Below are 14779 nucleotides of genomic sequence, written 5' to 3'. Positions count from 1 at the left end.
CTATAGTTTGATTATAATTTCCTTAGTGTTTGATAATGGCAGGCTCATTCTTGCAGACCCAATGGTGATTACTGACCCAGTCACCTCACCTACATCCTTCAGTAATGAGGATGCGCATAGGCATGTGGTGTTTGCAACCAGTCCTAGTGTGCTCATTAGGGCACCCATTCAGATGTTGTTGAGGGCTGTCGCGCAACCAATGCCTTTCTGGAATGGCAAACCTTCAGTGGGATAGAAAAATGACTGTTAAGCTACGTTTCTCCTAGTCCCTATGCTTGCAGTCTGGCGATATGACTCGAGTCAGGGCAAGATGTAAGTCCTGAAAATGGTTCCCTTAGTTGGGCTTGTATCTTGTGGTCCCGACAACCCGTAATGGAGATATGGTTCAGGAGCACAGGAAGCAGAGCGGCAAAGAGCAGCGCCGACAGGACAATGGAGATGTATACAAGACCTAGCTAGGGCTTATACTGCATCATGTAGCTTGGGTTTTGTATGGTAACTGGATATAGCCTGCAACGGTTACTGTACAAGTCATTGAAGTTAGATGGGCTTGGTTTGACAGCTCACCATTCAGCTCTTGCATCTTCCACATACAATGCGCGAGCACCTTGCAGAAATTCGCCAGGGACATTCATGCTAGTAGGATCAGCCGCAAGTTATAAACGAAGTATCCTGACTTCCTGAGTGAATCTGTCATATCTGGAAATAATACTAGTCCTGATCTAGTGCTTGATCCCCTGTCAGCCCCACTCTTAAAAACATGGTTCTGGGAGTTTAAAATTGAGGCTAGTCCTGATCGAGAGCCTTGGTCCCTGTCCGGATCCACTTTCGAACAGGCTTGATGGCCCCCGATATTTCTCTTTTAGTACTACACGTTTGGCGGTTCTGTTTGTAAGGAGTAGTTTCAGATCAAGGCAGATAAGACCTCAATACTGTGACTTAGGACTTGGGGAACCATTATAATTTGAGGCGGTCACGGATCACTGTACGTTTCTTGCTGTTTAAGTGGCTGGACACCGAGCAATCTGACGTTTATCAGACAGCAGCGCACGGACTAAAAGAATGGCTCTTTATCATCGTCCTATGCTCAACACAGCTTTTTGTCCAAAGTACCTTCGGGTACATTCTTCTCCCCCTGCATACCGTGGCCCAGACTTTCGGCCAGGGGTCATCTGAAGCAACCCAGATGACCTAGCTTTACAGCTTGACAGGGGGCACATTCATTCTTATCGCCGGAAAACTCGGTGAACTATACGGGTCTAAGCCTATGCAGCTCGTGGGAGGGGCCTTGTTCGGCGTCTGGTCCGTCATCGGGGGCTGCAGTGCCTTCACGTATTCCGCGGTGTTCTTCGATATAGCTCGCGCACTCCAGGGCATTGGGCCAGCGTTGCCTCTCCTAAATGCGCTTGCGATTGTGAGGAGGACGTACCCACCAAGCAAGAAGAAAAATATGATACTCGCCTCATTTGCCGTGGCTGCGCCGCTGGGATGCTCTACTGCTGAAGCGATCGGTTCCGCCTTTGCGCAATATGTCGGGTGGCCGTGGGTGATGTGGGTGTACAGCATTGGATGTTTTATAAGCCCTGTTTTTGGGTTTTGGGTGATTCCGTCGGATTATCAGCGCCAGCGGAAAGCTGGTGGAGGAGCCCAGTTTGACTATCTCGGATCTGCTCTGGGTGTTACAGGCCTGCTCTTATCCAATATCTCATGGAGCCAAGCGCCCATTGACGGCTGGTCAACGCTGTATGTTTATGTGTTGTTGATGGCGGGGTTTCTCGTTCTAGGGCTCTTTGCTCTTCAGGAACGGCGTGCGGTGGACCCGATTCAAAATCTATCAATTTTGAACAGACGTGTTGTCGCGATATTGGTGACCACACCGGCTTAGGATGGAGCAGTCTTGGTGCTTGGTTCTACTATCTGTTTCAGTTTATCGAACAGTTCCGACATGTGTCCCCCTTAGACTCGGCAGCACAGTTTGCGCCAGGAGCTATCTCAGGGATCCCTGCTGCTCTGACCACGCCCTGCCTAATGGCTGTAGTCTCCAGCGGCTGGTTGATGGCGATTGCGTGTGCCGTGTTTCTCGCCGGATGTGTCCTGCAGAGTACAGCGCCGGTAGAGCAGTCATATTGGTTGAATACATTTTGGTCCTTTGTTATCATGGCCTGGGGGTAAGCTTCTTATAAGCCTCGAGTGCTCAATATGTGCGAAGCTAGCCTGACCATCTATAGCATGGATATCCCCTTCCCTGAGTCCGCTACTATCTTGAACGATTCAGTGCCCGTCAAGCATCAGGGAGCCTCGGCGTCGCCCGTGAACACTGGGATCGATTACTCTATCGCCATCGGCCTGGGTGTAGCGGGCACTGTGGAGGCAGAAGTCAACCATCACGGCAGGGAGTTGTTGAAAGGGTACCGAGCTGCCCTGTGGGTATCTGTGGGACTGGCTGCACTGGCATTTGGTATCGCCTTGGTGTACGCCGTCTGCGCATCCCACGAGCGACCACCTGCCAGGAAGAGCAGCCGAGATTGTGGCAGAGAGCTCATATAGACGGCTGCAGCCAATGTCTCAATGCAGATAATAAGCAGAAAATGATACATGTGCCTAAGTGCCGCGCTTTCTTTCCTAAAAAGGCGGTTTGTGGAGGCATTCTGTTTGCCAGTTGATTGATGTTCCATGAAACTATTCTCCCGCACAATCTTCGATCCCGGTCACGATCTCACGCGTAACGAGGGATCATACCTTAGAGAAGAGTTGTAACTGAAGTTCAAGGAGAGATAAGCTGTTTCAGAGCTAAAAAGGCGTAGATAGTATGAGGTGTAGCGTGCGCTTCTCCGCCATCTGAGCAAAGACCGTTCACCAGTCTCGAATTCCCGGGGCTCAGCTCTAGCCTCAGTACTGTCTTCCATATCTCCATTATCTCTCTCAATTCTTGTTTTCATTCAGTCATTATCAGTCATTGTCTGAACGTTGAAAGTCCAGCGTTGGGGGATATCACCTGACTCGAGCAGCGCGGGATAATGCAACCAGGTCCGAAGGACTTGGTTGTTTCTCCAGCATCAAGTACCATTAAGCCAACTTCCTTTCCTCCTCTATCATCATATTGGTAGAAAGTAAGTCTTGGTGGTGAGATGATGCACTACGGCGCCGATTTCTCATTCTCGTCCCAACGAGTGGGTGGCTTTCATCACCACCTCTCCTGTGCACACCCCCGTCCGACTAAGGGGCAGCGATCCCAGATGCGACAGCGAGGTATGCGCGAGATTGGTTATACCCGACGCAAGGATCACCCCGCAGTACTCCGTACCTCAATGTTCTTCTGGGTCTATTATGCACCTTGAGCGGTACAGCAGCATCCGAATCATGTTCTAGTCAATACCCCGGTTGATATCTCGTCGGGGAGGTCTCCAGGGAGTAGAATATCCACTATTCTCACCCCTGGTCAGTCCGGGTGTTTTGGATAGGGGAGTCGCGCACAATGGCTATGGCATCTTCACCACCAGTATGTCGCTTTCCATAGTCCCCTCATCTAGCTGTAGCTGGCGCGATTGACACACACTTTTAGTCTTCTCAGACGTTCTTCATTCCAAGCCGGTTTCGGTTTCGGGTCGACAAAGACTGGTGGTACCCAGTATGCGTCACAAATACCTCTCTGCCTTTTAATCAGATGCTGGCCATACTTACATATGCCACTCATAATCTCGCACTTCCATGTGAAAGAGGATCTGGAGCGCTTTATACTCCTAAACCACACTAGAGCGCTGTCTGGCATGCAGAATGACATCAGAACCCTCTCACAGGGAAGCAAGCAGTCCTTGGGAGGGTACATTGAGTGCAATGACTGCGCTAGCATGCTATTTACATCTTCAAGGGGACACGGTTCTATGGAGATCGCACATGACAGCTATGGCGAGACTCATCCAGCGGTCGAGCGTATCGCTAGAGACTCTTAACGGAAAACTGGCGACGCTGATTAAAATGGTTCTTACTTGGCAGGGGGGTATCTACGGAGTACTATCTAGTACTATCTAGTACTATCTACTATCTACTATCTACTATCTACCTACTACTATGTCTACTTAGTACCGAGTACCGAGTACGTAGATCTGGGAATGTACCAGGATTCTATGCGAACCAGGGACCACACGTTCCCATCCTCACTTGAACGGAAAAACCAGGCAAACAACACCCTCGCAAATCCGGATAGGGAGCCATATGCCATATATCACTGGCTGGCCTCTCATGAGCATCTGAAAAGCCCCCCGCCGAGAGCCCCCCCGTTTCTGCCACTTCTATGATAATCTTCGCCTGTGCAATGTTTGTTTGAGGACCTTTCAAAGTCAAGGATGTCGGAGCCCTCGTCTTCTCCCGGATCAACCCAGAAGGATATCCGCACGCGAACAAAATATTTAGCTCTCTGTCTTGGGGTTGGAGCTTCAGGAACCCAACGTACAGGTAACACGACGGGATATATGTCGCGGTTTACGAATCTGACGAATACTGAAGCACGTCCTATGTGGCACATGCCTCATATGCTCACAGACACGATACGGAAGCAAAGGAGTGAGATCACTTTGATATTTAAACCAGGTGGGTCAAGAGACAAGATCGATTGAGAAAGAAAAAGAAAATTATGGACAGATAGAAAATGGGATTCTTCCCTGCACTCGCAGAACCCGATCCCGAGTGCCTCTCCAATAACTAGTCCCAAATGTTGTTGAAAAGATTTTGCCGGCGCAGAAGAAATACCCCCAACACCCCCCCGCGAGAGTCCGTATTTCCCTTGTATCCCATCCGTAATCAAGACCGTGATTCTCCAATATTTCCGTGTGCAGTGCAGAAGCGCGCAGAGATGAAAAAAGTGGGGAAACAGGAGGATAAAAAGGAGAAAAAAAAAGAATATCTAGAATGCAAAAATGCCAGATCTTGAGCCTTCACGTTCTGCTTCTCCCCCGGAGGAAAAGAGAGGCTGCGTTGAAAAAAGATGTGCATGCGAAGAAACAATGTGCGAAGCTCATGCCGACCCAAGATGAACGAGAATGATCCAAAAGAAAAAAAAAAAAAAAAAAAAAAAAAACCAGTCGAGATGTATCGACAAATGAAGCGAAGCGCCCGTGCCCGCCTAAGCCCCTGACTGTCCCAGGACAGTGTTCTATAACCCTCAAACATCGCTTCCAAAGACGCAATAGTAAAACATGCCGAAATGTGGTGGACGGAAAAAGGCGGCGACACGAGGTGAACGAAAAGACATGAGGATCGGATTGAAACGACGACACGCTACCGGCCTGCTCCTCCCAACCGAATGCACCGAAACTGCAGATTCCCTTATACAAACGCGTGTTCAACGAAAATCAACCGTTACATATACCAACTGACCAAGACCTCCATATGTGACAGAACGACGGTGGGAAAGAAGACAAAAAAATACGGCTTGAAGGTTGTTTCAAGCCTCCCGTGGTCTGGTCGTTTAATTTTTGCCCCTCTTCAAAAACGTGCTTGATTTAAGCAGGGGACTTGCTCGCGCCAGTGCCATTACGGCGAGAGTGGCTATCGTCGGAGACGGTCAACCCACCCAATCCGGTCGACAGGAAGGCGAAAGGATCGTTCGAGCCATCGGTGCCATAGAAGGCTCCGTTGGACGCGCTCGTGGAGGAGGCGTGATCAGCCCCGCTGAAGGCCGCTTGGGTGGCAGGGTTGGAGAACGAGGATGCGGTATGGGAGGCATTGGTGGAGCCGTAGCCGGCGTTCACCTGACCCATGGGAGGATAGGCACCGGGAGCACTTCCCAGACCGGAGGGCAGGGCATAGTTGTTGGGCGGAGCAGCGAATTGCTGACTGAAACCACCAAAGCCGCCGGCCGCGGAGGTGAAGGGCGCAGGAGCCGGAGTGCTCGTCATGGAGTTGGGACCCATGCCGAAGCCAGCTGGAGGGTCCATGGGGGAGGGGAACGCCGAGTCAGCGACCACCGCAGCGCCCGAGCGAGGGGCTCCGCAGCGCAAGCAGTTGATGTTCTTGGCAAAGTTATGATAGCCACATCCCTCCGAGCCACATTTCCAATCACCGGCCCGGAAGGGGACCACACCACCGTTGCCACCCAAGCCGCGAGAATGGCCCATGCCGTGGTTGTGGCCCATGTGAGGGGGCATCATGGATGGGGGGCCATAGCCATAAGCCCCGTAGCCCATCGGGTCCGGAGCCGCAGCCATGGCAGGGAACGAGCAACGGAAACAAGCGGTGCGACGCTGGAAGTTGGAGAAGCCGCAAGAGGGGCAAGTCCAGTCACCAGGGCGGGGACGGTTTTTGGAAGGAGGGAAGGGGGTGAGGATCTCCGCGGCACGATCCAGAACACGGCTGGATGAGGGAGAGACCTCAATGGCCTTTTCATTCAAAGCGCGACCGTTCATGCAGAGACTTTCAGCAGCCTAAAAGAAACGGTCAGCATGAGGGGAAACAGTCTGGAGCAACAGTGTCAGAAGATCATACCTCCTCGTGGGACGAGAACACGGCAAAGCCGGTACCCGTGGGTTTGTGTTGATCGGGGGTCCGGAGCGTCCAGAAGGCGATGGGACGGCCACCGAATTGGGTGAACCAGCTTTCCAATTCCGACTGCGTGGTATCATGGGGCAAGCCGCTGAGGTGCAGGACCTTGCTGCGTTCGGTCAAGAAGGCACGCACATCCGCTCGGGCATCCATAGGCCGAGTCAGGATCTCCGGATGCTCGTGTGGGGGCTGGGACTTGCGGATCAAGCCGCGCAGCACGCGAGCCAGAGTGATGGCCTCCTCCATTGCGCGGCGAGGAGACGCGGGAGCCAAGGCCTGGAGGTGGAAGGGAAGGTTGTGCTTGATGGGAGCGGACGACTGGACGGGTTCGACTTCGAGAGCGGCGCAGATGTTGGAAAGCGAGCTGGGTCCGAAGGGCAGGGACTCAGGATGATGCGTCTGCCATCGCTGGTATTCGGTGCGGAGATCGAAGGTCCGCGAGTGCTGAAGATATGGAGGAAGGACAACGGCCTTGTCTCGAGCCTCCCGGGGCAGCTGCACGCGCAGATCCCACGAATCCAACGTGACGAAGGCGAACTCGAGATTCTTGCTGATGAGGTGTTCTTGGGCAAAAGCATCGAAGCGGTTGATCGCGTCGCGGAAGGTACCTGCCGAGCGGACGTGTTCCCATGTCAGAGTTGTCAGGCTTGCTGTCCGAAACTGTCAGCCATTGAACCAACAGACCGATGCATCCGGGGAACGCAGGAGACCGTACAGGAAGGGGAGGAGGAAGGTTGTAAAAGGACAAATTGAGGGGTTTCGAATGAAAAGGAATCGCGTGTCTCAAATCATACAGGGAGATGAATGGTGGTCGGACGGATAGTCTGGAAACCAAGAGGGGGAAAAAAGCGACTTACTGCAAAGCGGCGTGATCGGAGTGTTGACGGGTTTAACGAGGACACTTTCGCGGTGTAACTAAGCAGGAAAAGGAGACCGAGTCAGCATGGAATCGATCGGATGAACCGCGGGTAATTCGTGTTGACGGGGGGGGGCTTTGGTGGCCTAAGCACCCAGACAAGAGGAGAGGGGGGATAGACGACAAGGGGGAAAAGACGGAATTGAGTGCACTGTTGGATTGCAATGCGAGAGAGAGAGAAAAAATAGAAAAAATAGAAAGAAGCCCACCTCCTCGCAGGTTTTGGTATCCAACAAAATCCACCCCAATTCGATCACCTCTGCAGAGTCCTTGGTGACGTAGACGCCATGTTCATCGCAGGTGGTTGCGACGTGGATGACAATGTAGCGATCCAACTTAGGAGTAGGTGCTGAGACGGTGGCCATCGTTGTGGTGTCTCTCTCTTGTCGTTGAGAGGTTGGCTGATCTGGTGGTTCTTCTCAAAGTGCCAGCGGGAGCGGCAGAAGGGGGAAGTGCGGGAGGGAATAAAGAAAGGGAAAAAAAAATAGGGAAGGAAAATAAAATAAAAAAAAAAAAAAAAGATGGAACGTCTCTACAAAAGAGACACGGCAATCACGACAGAAGAACCGTCGTGATTTTCTTTTAAAACCGATGCAAACAACAAACCAAAATCAGAACGAAAGGAAGAGGAGAGTCGAGAATGGTTTTAAAGAAGGGGGGGGAGGGGAGGATGGATGGGATTGGAAGAGAAGAGAGAGAGCGAAGAGAGAGAGAAAAGAGAAAGAGAGAGAGAGAGAGAGAGAGAGAGAGTGGAGGGAGAATGGAAGAGGGAAGAAAGCAACACACAGGTTGCTCAACTACTACGGAGTACTACTTACTAGTACTAAGTCCAGCTGGGCGTCCCGTTGATTGGACTTGCGGCGTTTGGTTTGGTCTGGTGGAGCGTCGAGGGTATATTAAGGCAACTGGGAATAATAAGGGGGGGAAACAGTCAGAAGTACACCGAGATGGAATTAAAATCCTCGGAGAACAGAAAAAGAGAGAGAGAGAGAGAGAGAGTATATGTAAATCTGTCAATGAGGTTGAGTTGAGATGAGACGAGATGAGAAAGAATCGCCTGATCGCAGTGATCGAGTCTTGGTACCTGAGGCATCCAGAACAAATCAGGTACAGAAGATAACTACCTTAGAGGATAGACTAACTAGTAACTAGAAGAGAAAGAAACGAGGAGTGGGACTATGGGAGAGACAGTCAAGAAATAAGAATCTGCTAGATAGATAGAGTCAATTAATGCATCCATTACCATCGATTATCAATTCTCCCCAAGACAATAGGACAGACATACAGCATGACACTCACGTCCTCCTATCCAATGTATATCCAGCCACCACAGCGAGAAATCCCACCTGGAATCGGTGAGATAGAATAGAAACTAACTAACTACCTCGAGAATTCCATTCCCACTGACAGCGCACTTCTCAAGCATCATTGGGCCAGGAGACCTGTCACTTTGTTACTTCCCGAGAGACATCCATCTCATAGGTAATAATACATTCCTCCCTCAGAAGCTCAGACACAAACATTCCATTCTAATAATCTCTCCCCGAAACCAACCCCCCCCCCCCATCAAGCACTTGAGAGTAAAAGTATATCGAGACAAATATCAGAACAATCAGCAAGACAGAACCAAGAACACATCTTCTGATCATCCTCTCATCTATCCAATCTGCATCAGTCATGGTTGACTCTTGAACATGCCAGATCGCATCTCCCCCTTCTGATAGGTTCATCGGTCGTGATCAGAATGGACTACAATGCTAGTAGCGACATGGATGCCTCCAGATGAAGGACACCGTGACCAATTCGGGGTAGAAAAAAAAAGGCGGATCAATCATGTACAAGAGACCCAAAATCACTAATTAGATACACGAATCTCAATCAGTACAAAAATCATAAGTCCATCCAAGTCCATGCATCAGAACCCATATCCGTCCCTCCTGCCCCTCGCAACGCCGGCGCAAACAAAAACACATCTTTTGCAAACTCAAACAGGCAACCAACTACTCGTCATGCATCTCCGATTTGATAATCGTCCCTCGGCTATCGTCATTCTCGTCCTCCTCCATGATGCTGGGTTCCAGTGAGAAGGCCCGCCGACGGCTACTGGGGTGCTCAATCGAGGGTCGAACGCTACCAGAACGAATGCTCATCGCGTCGCTGTCAATGTCCTCAGTGCCTTCGCGCGGCCGCACACTGTCAGACCGCACCCCCTGGGCTGCGGCGATCAGCTTGAGGATCGAGTTCTTCACCTTGACCAGCGCATTCCGACCGGCCGCTTCCGCCGCGAGTCCCTCCTGGATCGTCTCATCCAGCAGCTCCTTGACCTCGAGAGCAAGCGCTGCGTTCTCAGGGGAGACAATCTCGCCTCCATTTCCACTCCGAATACTGGACCGGAAGGCATCATCGCTTTCCGGCGCCCGAGATCCGGATCGCGAAGGTAGGGCCGGCGGGGCGACATATAGCTTGCTCAACAGTGAGAACAGAAGCTTCTTCTCGTCCTTCGAGCATCGGTTGGTGCCGGAACTGACCCCCAGAACCCGTTCCAGGATATCTTTCACCAGAGCCAGGTGCACAAAACCACATGCGCTAGAACTGGCAGGACCACCGGCCAGAACCTTTTCACCTCCCAGGCCCACGACTCGCCGCTCGTCAGTCCATTCTGCAAGCATACCAACAACACCTGCCATCAATGCCTTGAGCTCCTTTTCTCCGACACTCTCATCAATCTCGCCATCGCTATCCTCCTCTGCTTCCAGAGAGTAATATTCCTCGGCCGCATTGAGGACCGCACGCACCACGGGGACTGCCACCCTTCGCATGTGTTGTGTGTTCTCCAACCGGGAATGGCAGTACACAGGGAAGAAATAAGCTAACGACTGTCGGAAGGCCGGGTTCTCTCGAGTACGCGGGTGGAAGAAAGAAACGATGAGGGACTGCAAAAGGGTCTCCACGGCCGATTCGTTATATTCCTGAATGGCTTGGGGAATGTTCGATCCGGATGGTGAGAAGGTGTTCGTCAGGAGGAGCTTTGAAAGACCGGTAGCCGCAGCTGTCTGCACCGTGTTCGGGGAGCTGGCCCTCAGCGCTCTTGCGAAAACTTTGAGCAGGGGCTTCTGGAACGCAGGTGGGGAAATGGTCTCTCCGTCCGGCTGGGTGACAGGTGCGAGAAGGGCGGGATGCGTCGTCACCATATCGCACAAAATATGGAGAGCAGTGACTTGTAAAGCCTCGTGACCTTTGCTGTAGCAGTGGATAAAGAGTGTCATGTTCTCCTCAGCCAGGGTCTAGAGAGATAGATTATTAGCATAATTCGAATCAAGTGACATGTCGCAAGATCCCGATGAGAAACCCACCTTGTCTAACAGGCAACACAGACCCAGACACTCCAGGCCCTTCTCGCGAATCGGGGCCTCATGACTACGGACCGCAGGCACAACCAAGTTGTTAAGCATGGTCACCAGATTCATATTCTGTTGCAGGTTGCCTTCCACATTCTGTAACATGCATTGTGCAATATGCAGGCACTTCATGTTGACCATAATTTCACGCAGGACCTTGGCCTTGGCCTCTTCCTTGTTGAAAGGGACTGAGGCCTCACTCGGGGTTTCCGAGCGATGCCGGCTAGAGGTGGCATCGCTCACCTCGGATCTGGCCGACACAAAACTATCCTCAGTCACAATAGTGTCGTGGACTTCGGCGACAGCTTCGAGAACAACACTGCAAAATTCATTCTCCGCTGCTGCTGCCGGTCCGCACACACATCTCAATGTCTCCACGGTGAGCTTGGTGCATTCTTCTGGTAACTCCGGCACAGCAAGCGACTCGCGCAGCAATGAAAACATCTTGCGTCGTCCAACTTCGTCGCTATAGTCCAAGGTGATCGCGATATGCAACAGCTGCTCGACAATAAATTCGATCTCAACGGTCTCATCGTCGTTGGCTTCACTGGATTCCTTGTTCAATTTCTTCCTTCGTAAGAGGTCCGTTATATATTTTTGCAAGAAATGCGCAAACGCTGTCACTTCGGGCATCTTCTCGTCCGCGAGACTGTCGTATTTCCCGTCGGTTTCGACACGGCAGAAATCGTTGAATGAGCGCAGAAGGAACGCCGATTCGGCCGTCAGCGACTCCCAGAACGGCTCGTCAAAGACCACTGCTTCTCGATAATCGGGCCGACCCTCCCAGAAGCTGCGCATGGCTTCATGCGCGATTCCGGAGTCCATCCCGGAGCTGACAACATCGATTCTCTCAAGGAGTTCTAGAAGCGCAGAGATGTTGGGGGAAGAACGTTGGTTAGAAGGGCCATTTTCGGGGTCGTTGTTTGTGCCAGCGCAATCCTCAACCCAACGGTCGTAGAAAAGTTTCCCAGTCGCCTTTCTCACATTTTCATCCCGATCCCGAAGACCCCATCGTAGCAATTTCTCTCTCATCGTAAGTGACAGGTGGCGGAAATCACCAAGCGTGGGAAGCAAACGAGAATATAATGCTCGTCGGGTTGTTGCTTCCAGATCACGCGCACGTTCGAGAAGATACGGTAGAGTGGCTGGTGCAAGGGGCAGATTGAGCAGCAGTGTTTTGCGCACCTCGGCACTGGTGTCATTCTGCATGATGTCAATAAGCTTTTCTAGTAGGGCCGTAGTACTATCGTCTTTATCGTCGCCGTCTTCTTCCTCGTTGCCGGCGAGACGCCCAAGACCCATCACAGCCTGTACTCTGACCGAGGGCTCCTTATCTCTGATCCGCTTCAGAAGGCCCTGTCGAATGGTGTGGTACAGATCGTCATCAATGGTATCTAGACAATTGACAATATGCGTAGTGATTTGTGTCGCGCGAAAGCGCACTGTCTTATCCTTCGCTGAGAGAAGTGGTGCAACAATGCTGACAAGGTGGATAGCCAGTCGCGCAGTAGGGGTTTCCACGATACTCTGCATGTCTTCATCATCGTCGGATCCGAATATTTCTGTATCTTTCTCGAACGAGTGAGCCAGAAAGGTGCCAACGAATCGCAGAATACGATCGCCAACAGGTTCGGTCTTCTTGATTGGTACTATGCGCAACAAACAGCGACCGATCTCTACATTGAACTCCTTCTCTGGAATGGTCTCTTCGCTGGGGAGCACGAGCTCAGGAGAAGCTTGTGAGTCCTTGGCATCTTTCTTCGTCTTCTTCTGAGAGATTCCACAGCAAATTTCTTGGATCTTTCTCAGACGTACGACGAGCTTCCGATGGCCAGTTGTTGAACGTTGGGCGTCGGCAAAGATCAGACATACATCGTGGCGTAGGTTGGGGGAGGCTTCGGGCAAAGCAGGTTCAGGCGGAATAACGAATGAGGGAGTCACAGATGCGGCGCGACCTCCTGACGCTGAAGGTTGCGCCGACGACTTGCGTGTCGCGGCGGATGTCGAACGGGCAGAAACTCGACTGGGCATGGTTGGTAGGTAATGAGGGGGTTGTTGGATCAAGTTCTCATGAATCGATCAAATATATTTCGTCGGCTTCATTCAAGTGTCATCCCCGAGCGATCATTTGGATCTCATCTTCTGCTGTATAGTACGAGATCGTGGGGTTAATGATAGACTTCGGGGGTTGTTTTCTTCCAGCAACATGGAGGAGTTGATCTTCATCAGAGCTGCTGTCACGGGGTTGCAGGATAAACAAACATCCCAAACGGGACGGGTTGCGATAAGGGCTAGGGCTTTCAGCACGTGTTTGCGTGGTATCCGTCATCTACTAGTAAGTATCCAGGTTCTTTACTCCATACTCCTACAGACTATCTATGGAACCAGGAATGGGATATGCGATGTCATCTTTTGTAGGAAAGATCCCTCAATCAGAGCAACTGTCCACCAACCCAACGATGTAGCGGCGTTCTCTGCCAGCCTGCCAGGAAACTGATGGTTCGCCAGTTGTTCCACCTAGGGCCCTAAGGAACTCTCATCACGCCATCGCTCACGTGACTTGAGATGACTAATGCCGATCATCGGTGCATGACAATCTGGGGAACTCCCCTTCTTCCATCTGCTCGATTGTCTCGGATTTCTTTGCTCTGTAAACTGCTCACGGGTGCTTCGGAGTCTTTGCGATCTGGTGGTCATCATGTTCCGACAGAGTGTTCGGCGATTTGGCACTACCGCCTTGCGCGCGGTAGAGGCATCTACTGCCTACCATGAACGAGTATCTAAGGCGCAGGGCGTGGTAAATGGTCTGACAGAGGGTGTGTAAGAGCCTTGCGTCTTCTTCTCGCTGTCAGGCTTGATAGCTGACTCATAATCCTTGTCACATAGCTATTGGAAACACACCTCTTATCCGGTTAAAACGACTTTCCGAGCAAACCGGATGCAACATCCTCGGTAAAGCCGAGTTCCAGAATCCTGGCGGCAGCGTGAAAGATCGTGCCGCTCTGTTCGTCGTCAAGGATGCGGAGGATAAGGGTCTCCTGAAGCCTGGCGGTACCGTTGTGGAAGGCACGGCTGGCAACACCGGTATTGGGTTGGCGCACGTGTGCCGGTCAAAGGGCTATAAGCTGGTCATCTACATGCCAAACACCCAGTCGCAGGGAAAGATTGACTTACTGCGTCTTCTGGGCGCCGAGGTCTACCCTGTGCCCGCGGTCGCATTCGACAACCCGCAGAACTACAATCACCAAGCTCGACGACATGCCGAGTCGTTGGACAACGCAGTATGGACAAACCAGTTCGACAACACGGCCAACCGTCAAGCCCATATCGATACGACGGGTCCTGAGATCTGGACGCAAACCGGCGGAAACATCGATGCTTTCACTTGCGCTACGGGAACGGGAGGGACACTGGCTGGTATTACCCGCTACCTGAAGACTGCCAGTGATGGGCGGGTGAAGTGCTTCCTTGCCGATCCCCCCGGCAGTGTGCTCCATAGTTTCATTCAGAGCGGTGGAAACTTGATCGAACGCAGCGGCAGCAGTATCACAGAGGGTATCGGCCAGGGCCGTGTCACGGATAACCTGCAGCCCGATATCGATCTTCTTGACGGATCGGTGAACATCAGCGATGAAAAGACCATCGAGATGGTCTACCGCTGTCTCGATGAAGAGGGTCTCTATCTGGGCGCTAGCTCTGCGCTCAACGTTGTCGCTGCCAAGGAGGTTGCCGAGAAGCTCCCCAAGGGAAGCACTGTCGTGACTATCCTGTGTGATGGCGCGTATCGGTATGCTGATCGACTCTTCTCCAACACCTGGCTGCAGAGCAAGGGTCTGAGAGATTCGATTCCCAAGCACCTTGAGAGATACGTTGTACTGCCATGATTTCAATGTCCTGTATATTTCCCATTAGATCTGTGCAATACAAA

At 51.8% G+C, this 14779-nt stretch overlaps 3 protein-coding genes and 1 pseudogene across 3 annotated transcripts, besides 7 other annotated features; 2 read left to right on the top strand and 2 right to left on the bottom strand.

Moving 5' to 3' along the window:
- Positions 1–1058: 1058 nt before the first annotated feature.
- ACLA_003090 lies at positions 1059–2537 on the top strand (annotated as a pseudogene).
- A 1471-nt stretch (positions 2538–4008) lies between these two features.
- Positions 4009–4038: a microsatellite.
- Positions 4031–4070: a microsatellite.
- A 973-nt stretch (positions 4071–5043) lies between these two features.
- Positions 5044–5074: a microsatellite.
- Positions 5045–5074: a microsatellite.
- Positions 5075–5498: 424 nt separating this feature from the next.
- Positions 5499–7818, bottom strand: ACLA_003080 (putative RNA binding protein (Arp); the record flags this gene model as incomplete). Its single annotated transcript, XM_001276322.1, has 4 exons — positions 5499–6419; positions 6481–7187; positions 7395–7452; positions 7663–7818. The coding sequence occupies 4 exons, from the start codon at positions 7816–7818 to the stop codon at positions 5499–5501; spliced, it is 1842 nt and encodes a 613-aa protein (XP_001276323.1).
- A 320-nt stretch (positions 7819–8138) lies between these two features.
- Positions 8139–8203: a microsatellite.
- Positions 8140–8203: a microsatellite.
- Positions 8204–8424: 221 nt separating this feature from the next.
- Positions 8425–8452: a microsatellite.
- Positions 8453–9453: 1001 nt separating this feature from the next.
- On the bottom strand, positions 9454–12882 carry ACLA_003070 (condensin subunit YCG1; the record flags this gene model as incomplete). Its single annotated transcript, XM_001276321.1, has 2 exons — positions 9454–10737; positions 10807–12882. 2 exons carry the CDS (start codon positions 12880–12882, stop codon positions 9454–9456), a joined length of 3360 nt encoding a protein of 1119 aa, XP_001276322.1.
- Positions 12883–13549: 667 nt separating this feature from the next.
- Positions 13550–14735, top strand: ACLA_003060 (cysteine synthase A; the record flags this gene model as incomplete). Its single annotated transcript, XM_001276320.1, has 2 exons — positions 13550–13667; positions 13738–14735. The coding sequence occupies 2 exons, from the start codon at positions 13550–13552 to the stop codon at positions 14733–14735; spliced, it is 1116 nt and encodes a 371-aa protein (XP_001276321.1).
- Between the last annotated feature and the right edge of the window lie 44 nt (positions 14736–14779).

This window comes from Aspergillus clavatus, genomic scaffold (genome assembly GCF_000002715.2).
Source record: "Aspergillus clavatus NRRL 1 1099423829750 genomic scaffold, whole genome shotgun sequence".
Classification (NCBI taxonomy): Eukaryota; Fungi; Ascomycota; class Eurotiomycetes; order Eurotiales; family Aspergillaceae; genus Aspergillus; species Aspergillus clavatus.
The sequence above is the reverse complement of the archived record's forward strand: the minus strand, read 5'-3'. Positions and strand labels throughout refer to the sequence as shown.